The sequence below is a fragment of the Hyalella azteca genome, unplaced genomic scaffold (genome assembly GCF_000764305.2).
Source record: "Hyalella azteca isolate HAZT.00-mixed unplaced genomic scaffold, Hazt_2.0.2 contig4664, whole genome shotgun sequence".
Taxonomy (NCBI): domain Eukaryota; kingdom Metazoa; phylum Arthropoda; class Malacostraca; order Amphipoda; family Hyalellidae; genus Hyalella; species Hyalella azteca.
Genome location: NW_025934876.1, coordinates 422,098 through 431,391, shown reverse-complemented (window position 1 = coordinate 431,391; position 9,294 = coordinate 422,098). Strand labels below are relative to the sequence as shown.

Sequence of the window (9,294 nt, the reverse complement as noted above, 5' to 3'; positions counted from 1 at the left end):
TTGGCCGCCTGAAAGGTGTCCTCGGATCGATCGCTCGTCAAAAGAATTCTATTATTGTTTGTGAACTCTTCGCGAATATTTCCATGAACCGGTGCGCTATTGAACGAAACCCTGGGCTTAGTTTTCACTCCTGCCAGCCTACGTGACTATAACTGTCAGCATCAGCATTGATGAACTCGATTTTCTGTCCGCATTTCGCGAGACAGGTTTTTAGATTTTCCTACGCCTGGCCCATTCATCATACTTTGATCTCGTGAAAGAGCCTGAAGCCTCTTCAAATGAAACTAATTAGGTAGAATTTTCGGATCATCTCAGTTTCTCATTAGACTAACTAACTAAGATCCGAAGATCGTTTTATGTATAGTATCTGTTTGCTCAGCCAAAAAATGAACATGAAAAATTCCTGTTCGTCAATGAATGAAATTTTAGATTCAGCCCATACGTACTCCCGATTTCAGTTTGTCTGATCATATTTTAGCTGTGTTTATGCCAGTTTAGCTGTGCGCATACTGGCATAAATATATCTTGAAATTCCGGGAAGAAATGATATGCTGTTGTCTGTGCTGTATTTTATTGGATGTGTAGACATCATTGAGACCGATATATTAGCAATAAGAGAAGTCGTCGAGTAGGCCGTTCATGTCTTATGATTCCTTCAATCCACGTGACAGTGATGGCATTTACAAGAATGAAGATTTGATATCATAAGAACAACGTAGTTCGTTGCCGTTTATCCGAAGAACCAGAAGAAGGTGACGGTTGTACCAGTGGGGATGGTGAGGGTGGTAGTATAGCAAGTGTAGTAAAAGAAGCACCTCAGGATGAAGCACTTGGTGAAGGTGTAAGTGACTTGCCTGTTCTCCTGTTCGAAAGGAGCCACGCGTGTCTCTTCGTTGTCAGTACCAACTTTGTAGACTGGGTAGTTGCCGCAGAAATTGGCAATGCGTTTGCCGAATTCAGACTCGGGCTCATCCTCGGGGACCTTGATGAGGCTGACATTACCGGTTGTCTTGACATTCTGCTTGGACTGCTTTGCTAATTCAGCAGCTTGTTCCTTCAGGGACGACACAGTCAGCTTCTGCACCAAACACTCCTCCTTCTCAGCGTCACGGGTCGCACCGTAACCCTGAGGATGCAGGCGATGAGGTTATTTGCCTTCACAGGCGGGATGTGAGTGCAAATGAAGCTGCGATTTTATTGTCTTAAGGTTTACGTGTTAGTCATGGTGGTTTCTGAATTTCCCATACGAAATACCAAGCCCAAACTAAGTTTAGTAAGCAAGAAATTAAATTTTCAAATCCACACCCTGGATATTGTTTGGAATTGTTGTTTGTATTTGGAGATGAATGAAAAACAAATATTTGTTGTATCATATAGGCTACATTTTCAGATATATTTTTCATGTCTGCAAAATGACTGTAAACATCCATGATATGTCAGACTTACTTAAATGTGTAGGACTAGATAACTTAATAGCTTTAAATATCTAGATTTGGCTCCATACACCAAATAAATGGACTTTGGATTTTCCTAGGCCTTTGATTGCTGGCAAGCGAGACCGATACGAGGTACTCACCGTATCGTAGTCCTCGTACGAGGTCGCGCCCTGGAAGTATTCGTTGCCGACCACCTGAGAGGTGATGACGTTCGCCTCGGGGCAGACGGAATAGTTGATGGTCGTGTTGGCATCAGACCCGGGCAAGCCGAGTGTCACCTTCAGATCCTGCGCAGTTAAATCCAGCCTTTATGTCATGTTGAACAATACGTTGGTAATGGTAGATGATAGACACACCGAAAAATTCCTTAGACCTGCTGCAACTATGAAACGACCTTAATGTTCCTATAGCATTCAACCTTGAAATTTAATTTGCTGAACTTTTTAAAAGATAATTTGGAATAATGTTTCGTCAGTTCATGTGGCCCTGAAAACCGTAAAAATTTAAAATTGTCGCTCTGGAAACAATTTTAACTTCTCGAATGAGGGTTTTCTGCAATATTTATTCTAATTTGATAATTCAAAATTATGTAACAAATTTCGTTCAAAAATCCTTTACATCCAAAAAATACAGTCTTTTGATTGCCTATATAATTGTTGAAGTGGAACAGCCATAACTAATAATTTAACATAACATAGTATGATAGTGATCTCGGCGCTGAAGTGGAGGCCTGATGTGGCCTGTCGCCGATTCTTTTCCTTTTCGTGCCTTGTTCATAGAAGATCTAAAATCGTGTCATTTGACCGGACCTTTTCATGACTGACGATAGTTTGAAATAGCTACTAGACTTCTACCGGGTTCGATATGGTGCTAGGCATTTCAAGTCTGAACATATATTCTAATGGCTCACCTTGCATTTGCCAGCAGCCGAGGCTGCAGCGACCAAGGCAGCGATGATGAAAACACGAAACATGACTGCGACTCGCTGCAAGGAAATGATAGTTGTCACTCATACATATCGGGGCTGAGACGACTGCCATTCAATGTCCAAAAATTTCCATGCTTTATAATTTACCTAGCATTTTACCCAATTTAATGACCCATAGAGATAATATAACATTCTCACCTATGAAAATAAACTATGTTTTCGGACGATCAAGACACGCGAACAGAAATTTTAGTTCCCAACGCTATACTTTCCATCTTATCAAATATTGAAATATATGTTTTTTTTAATTACTATCCATATTCCATGTCATCGCAAATATGTTATCTCATTTTTTACCATGAAGTCAGGTGGTATCGTTCTTTCATTTAATTAATGAATTTACGTTACTGAGTGACTGGACTACTAAAATCTCGAGCAGGGAGCTGGGACGGTTCTTACCTGGGTATCTTGCCTGCACCGAATGAGTGTGGCTGGAAGTTCTGCCGTAGTCGTTTTATAGACGCTGCCTCATGTGTACACCGGCCTGTGCTGCACCTGGTCTTTTCATTACTATCCGAATCTCATTGATCATCTTATATTCGACAGCTGTAAAATCTATTCATGGTTTGAGCTTACGATGCAGAAACGATGCAATGCCGAGCTTCAGTATTACACAAAAGTTTTTTTTATGTCGTCGCTTTCTCTCTTCATTGGATAATGGACAGAGCATTGCCACAGTTTAGGCCTTAACTCAAACTGCCACTGCATTGTGTTATCATCACTACTGGGCTATCTTAGGTGTCAATAATTCATGAGTCAGCATTTTATAGACTTCTATTCCTTGACAAACTGATTGAACTTCGTTTCCAAAGGTTTTTTAGGTCATGATCAAAAAGGGGCTATACTCCTTTATACTGGAAGTATGAAACTGGAATAGTTTTGGTTACCAAACTGGCACATTGCACCTATAAGGTTAATTCTTAAGTTGTATTGTGAACCGAAAATAACTTATTATCTGTGATCTAAGAAACTCGACACGTATCAGTATATAGAATGAAACTTTGAACAACAATCTGCCTGATATTCTATTGAAAAAATTCGAGCTCTTTATGCCTAATTAACAAGTCTCAATGCAGTGATGAAATAATCTTATTCGCCTCGGTAAATGTATCAGACTATGTGAAAATGTATTCCGATAGTCGTAAAACATATATATCTATTCAAAATATTTTTCGCGTTTTACAGAGCAAGATTGTTGAATTCCTATACATATATTATTAAATTTAATACGAAATATTTTAACACGAACCTAAAATGCGGACAATTAACTGCCAATCCGTCGTTCATATTAATTCTGGAACAGGAGGCAATATTTACAAGTTTCAGCTACTCTCCATCTGTGAGTTTTTGTTTAATTCTTGTTTACATGTTTAAAATATGGATAAATTGCACGTAAAGAAGAAAAAGTGGTTTACAAGCAATGAAAAAATATTGCTTCAAGAACTTGTACGACTAAATTCTTCGGTTATCAATACTGGACGAAGAAAAGGAGTTTCTGTACAAGCCAAGAAAAAAGCATGGCAAAACATAACTGAAATCTACAATGATCATCCCAGCACTGTAACTCAGCGGACTGTCATAGAACTGCGCCGGTGCTGGGACTGCATGAAATTCTATGCAAAGAAGAGAGCAGGGCCAGGAAGCAATGATGCTATAATGAAGTATGCACCAATTTTATAATATTTTATAAGAAACTGTAGGGTAAACGCGGTATATTCCGACACATTAAGGACACATCGAGAAATGAAAAACTATAAAAAAAACTGTATTCATTACGTAAGTTCTGTTGCCTTCACATGACTCTCAAAACACTTTACTACGCGTCAGCAACGATCATACGATGAAACGTCACAAAATGTTGCCATATTTATTAAAAAGCCTTTAGAATGGAAACCTACCAAATCCCTATATTCCGTCACTTTGTGTGGCAATTTCCCACTAGATGGCCAAGACCTAGTGTTTTTGCAGTATTTCGACACGCAAATGTATGATGTCACCATTTCAACCATCAATGAACGCATGGAACTTAAACAAAGCTTAATATAAAGGAAAAGCTGGAGAGGTGACAGAATTACCTACGATGTCGGAATATACCGCGTTTACCCTATAGTGACAAAGCAGAGAGTTTTTTTTTTACTCTCCCTCAAGTTCATTTTTGAGTCCTATAAGTAGACCAGTAAAGTATCATGTTTACCATATTATCATACATTTAAGAAATTGGTTTAAATCTTAAAAAATTAGGATAATAAAAATGAACTGATTCTAAAAAAATCTCTGGTTTGTCACAATGTTAAAGAAACAGCACATGGGCCTATTTCTTCAGTGCTAACACTTCTATTCTCTATTCTATTTTCTATAAAGCAATTGCAATTTAAGTATAAAAAAATTCTCTGATAAATACATCAGAAGCAAATATTAATAAATTATTGCTGTAATATGCCATGAATTGCTTCTAATCTTGTTCAGCTCAAAATGGACAGTCAGCCAGAAGCCTCCTGAATATAAATAAGAAATAATCACCCATGCTAAATTGATAATTTGCAATGGTTCTGCTCCTCCTTCTGAAGTTCAGACCTCCTGGACCCTGGTCTATCCAGCTAAATTTTACCTGTGAAAACACTGAAATATGGAAAAATATTATATAAAATATAATATAAACATAATGAAAATAATATATAAATGTAAAAAATATTCAATTTTTAACTTATAATATTAATAATCTTTGTGTCTAAAAAATTATTTCAATTTTAAATTATTACAAAAATTAGCTTGCCACTGAAAATTTACAATTTGGTAATCCTTTGAAAAAATTTCTTGCATGATTCAATTTCATTAATAGTGACTAATTATCATTTTAGTTACAGTCATTGAAGTAGTATAACATGTCACTTAGCAGCTGCTCCTGTTGAGCTGGCTAACTCTTGTCTGTGAATTAAAAATACAATACTATAACTTAGAAGTTTTTTATTCTGCTGAATTTTAACTGGGAGTTTAAACCCCATTTAAATTCAGCTGTTAGCTCATATCCCCCTGAAATTGTGAATAGATAGGTTTTTTGCCCTGTTACTTGTAAATTTAGGTTTTGGTAATTGTACTAATTTGTGACTTTTTATGTAATTGCTAGATTCAATTCCAGCTCCATCATCACGGAGTGATGTGATGATGGAGCTGGACTCCAAAACGTTTTCTATAGAGATATGAATTTTTGTGGGCTATTTTTTGCTTTAAATTTTTATATGTCTGATGTCAAGGAAGCATAATGATTATGTTTTTTGTCTCAAATCTCATTTATAATTAATCTGATTTATGTTCTACAACTGTGACATACCCCAAACATTGAGTATGGTATAATTCAGGCCACAAACTTCTAAGGATCAAGTTTTGCCTTGGTTCTTTACCATTGAATTTCATAACTGATACTGCGCAAATTTTTGCTTTGTAAAGCAAACCTAGTTACCTTCATTACAAACTTAAATTAGTCTATTTTCAATTTTTTCATTTCTATGACCCATTTCAGTTTGTTTCCTGATAGAGTTATCAATCTCTATGCTTAAGTAATTAATCCAATTTCCGAAAGGATCAAGCTTTACACCAAGTTCCTTGAAGCTCATTGTAAAGTTCCCTAGTCTAATTCAAAAGGTCTCTAGCCTCTTGTTGAAGTTACATAGCTTTGTGCATAAGTTACAACTAGTCCAGTGCCAGTGACAAGCTTGGTCAATGTTGTCTAGCCTCTTTCGAAGTTCTCTAGCCTCATGCTGATGTTTTCTAGCCTGGTTCAAAGTTCTCTAGCCTTGTGCCAAAGTTTACTAGCCGCTTTTAAAGTTCTCGATTCTCGTTTGGTGTTTTCTAGCCTCGTTTAACGCTTTCTAGCCTTGTTAGAAGTTTTATAGCGTTATTCGGTGTTCTCTAGCCTCGTTAATAGTACGTAGGTACTCTAGGCTTGTTCAGAATTCTCTAGCCCCACGCCGAAGTTCTCTAGCCTCATGTCAATGTTACCAAGCCTCATGGTCGAGCATCATGTCAAGTTTTCTAGCCATATTCCCTAGTTTCTAGCCTCAACCAAAGTTTTCTAGCTCCATACCCAAGTTTTACAACCACATACTGAAGTTTTCAAACCACATAGCGAAATTTTCAAGCCCTCTTACGAATTTGTGCAGCAAGTTGACAAAATTATCTAACCACCGGCCCGAAAGGTCAGCTCAATTCCGAAGTGTAAAAGCCCCTCGCCGAAATCATCAATAACTCCAGTCAAATTTTCAAAGCACCTTACCAAATTTCTTAATTCCCACACTGAAGTTATAGAGCCCGTGCCAAAGGTGAGGATTCCATGCTAAATTCGCCGAGCCCTGTGTCGATGTTGTCAAGCCCTGTGCCAAAGTTGTCTAGCCCAATACCCAAGTTTGCCAAACCCATTGCAGCAGTCCAAGTTGTCTGGTCAGGTATCGAAATTTTACAGCCCAGTGCCGAAGTTGTCAAGCCTTATGCCCAATTTGTCGAGCCTAGTGCCAAAGTTGTCAAGCCTCATGTCAAAGTTGTCAAGCCTCGTGCCGAAGTTGTCGAGCCTTATGCCGACGTTGGCAAGCCTTATGCCAAAGTTATCAAGCCTCGTGCCGAAGTTGTGAAGCCTCATGCCGAAGTTTTCAAGCATTATGCAAAAGTTGTCAAGCCTTATGCCGAAGTTGTCAAGCCTTATGCCGAAGTTGTCAAGCCTTATGCAAAAGTTGTCAAGCCTTATGCCGAAGCTGTCAAGCCTCTTGCCGAAGTTGTCGAGTATAGTGCCAAAGCTGTCAAGTCTCATTCCGAAGATCTCAAACCCCGTATAGAAATCATATCGTTTCATGGCAAAGCTGCCAAGCCTCATGCCGAAGTTGTCAAGCCCCGTACTGAAATCAGTTTCTTATGCAGAAGTTTTCGTGCCACATGGCGTTGTGATAGGCTTTAAGCCTTGTTCTAAAGTTACTTTAGCGAATATAATTTTCCTTCAAGTGACAAGTTGTGTCACTCCGAAATTGTGGGCATTAGCAAATGCTGTTATTTATTGTTGGTGCAATAAAATGTACGTTAAGTATGAATTGGTCCATCTCCGGTAGAAAACAAGTGCAAGTATTTACTATTAGGGAAATTTGTTTGTTCGTGAATGAGTGAATTGTGCATTATCGTGTTCTGAATTTTTTCATATTAAATGCAAAGTCTTAAGACTATGGAACAAATCTTCAATAGTAATGATACATTAATCCTAAATAATGTGTTATAAAATTTAATAGATTTTTCACATGACAGAGCTAATATTTTGAAGGTAAATTTTTCTTTCAACAACTGAATTCCTGTTTATGATTAATGTGGGATATTCCACTGCTCATTTTTACATTCGTGTCGTACGAAGTTTGGGTGCATTAGTATATCTATACATATATTAGTATAAGATAGCAGAATAAGCTTGTTTAAACACGAGTGGTTAATGACCAGAGAAATCATCGATTTAAATTTTCAGGATCGAACAATATTCTTCAGCTGACGTTGGTTGATAAAAATTCAGGTTCAAGGAAGTAAATTAATTTATTAACGACGTTTCGAATGTGACATCATTCATTTTCAAGTTATAGGAAGCATTGAATACTGAAATTTAGGTGGAAATAAGTACATGATACACGTAAATATGATACAACACGAAAATTTGGAACCGTATTTAAATCGATGATTTCTCTGGTCATTAACCACTCGTGTTTAAACTATACATATATATGCATATAGTATAGGTAAGTATATTTACAAAATAGGTATTTGAAGTGAACTACCACTGAACCACTTAAATAGGTAGGTATATTTACAAAGTATTTCAAGTGGACTACCAATGAACCACGTGTAACATTCAGCTTTTATATCTATTAATCATAATCAATAATCCAGTAGAGTGAGGTTTCTTAATTGGCTTTATAATGTTCTTCTATTTGATGCTGTGCCCAACAGTATCGGTGAGGCTGGCAGTGATGAGGTTGACCACAGTCTGCCGCCTCCAGACTCATCCTGCGCTCCCACACAACCAACACCCACAGCTCCGGTCTCTCTGCAGCATTTCTCTTTAAACTCTCAACTTCTGGCTGCTCTCTTGGCTAAGACGGATGGTTAGTTTGGCTTAGGAGTAATGATATACCATCTAACTTTCCCTCCGATATGATGTGTGTATGGGATAGATTGAAAATTTTGGTAATAAATTTTCGCCTAATGAACAATGTACACATGAAATCCATTTTTTGGCTTAAATTCATGTTCATGTATTCGTGTTTAGAAGAATTCTTTTAAAAGTGTTATCCTTGAAAGTATCGACTTGTTCGATGTTATTGAAGAATAGGTAAATGTATGCTGCATTTTCTTTTTACATATTCGAATTTTGTGGCTTCAACCTCCATGAAATTGTCATGATCTAATCATATGATTGTTCTCATAACGACAACCTACATGAAATTATCATGATCTAATAATAAGATTGTTCTCATAACGACAACCTCCATGAAATTGTCATGATCTAATAATAAGATTGTTCTCATAACGACAACCTACATGAAATTGTCATGATCTAATAATAAGACATATCTTGATCTTGTTCTCATATCGACGCATCGGCTTACTCAGGTGACGTTGCAGGGGACAAACTCATAGCCTTGCCTGCAGGATCAAGTGCAGGCAACCTCACGACCGCAGACTGCCCCTCTGCCGACCTCGAGCAAGACGGTAATGCAGGTCACGTTATGTGAGGGCACTTTGATCTGTACGTGACATTCTCAATATGAAGTATTTTGACTTGGATGGTAGAGGTCGATATTTCCCTGAGAGATAGATAACGTTATCGGAAGTTACAATAAGCATTTTTTG

At 37.6% G+C, this 9,294-nt stretch overlaps 1 protein-coding gene across 1 annotated transcript; it reads right to left on the bottom strand.

Annotated features, from left to right (window-relative positions):
• Positions 1 to 554: 554 nt before the first annotated feature.
• Positions 555 to 2,904, bottom strand: LOC108664932. Its single transcript, XM_018151631.2, has 4 exons — positions 2,824 to 2,904; positions 2,347 to 2,421; positions 1,577 to 1,723; positions 555 to 1,126 (listed from the first exon to the last, which is right to left on the bottom strand). Exons 2-4 carry the CDS (start codon positions 2,407 to 2,409, stop codon positions 731 to 733), a joined length of 606 nt encoding a protein of 201 aa, XP_018007120.1. The 5' UTR covers positions 2,410 to 2,421; positions 2,824 to 2,904; the 3' UTR covers positions 555 to 730.
• Positions 2,905 to 9,294: the final 6,390 nt, after the last annotated feature.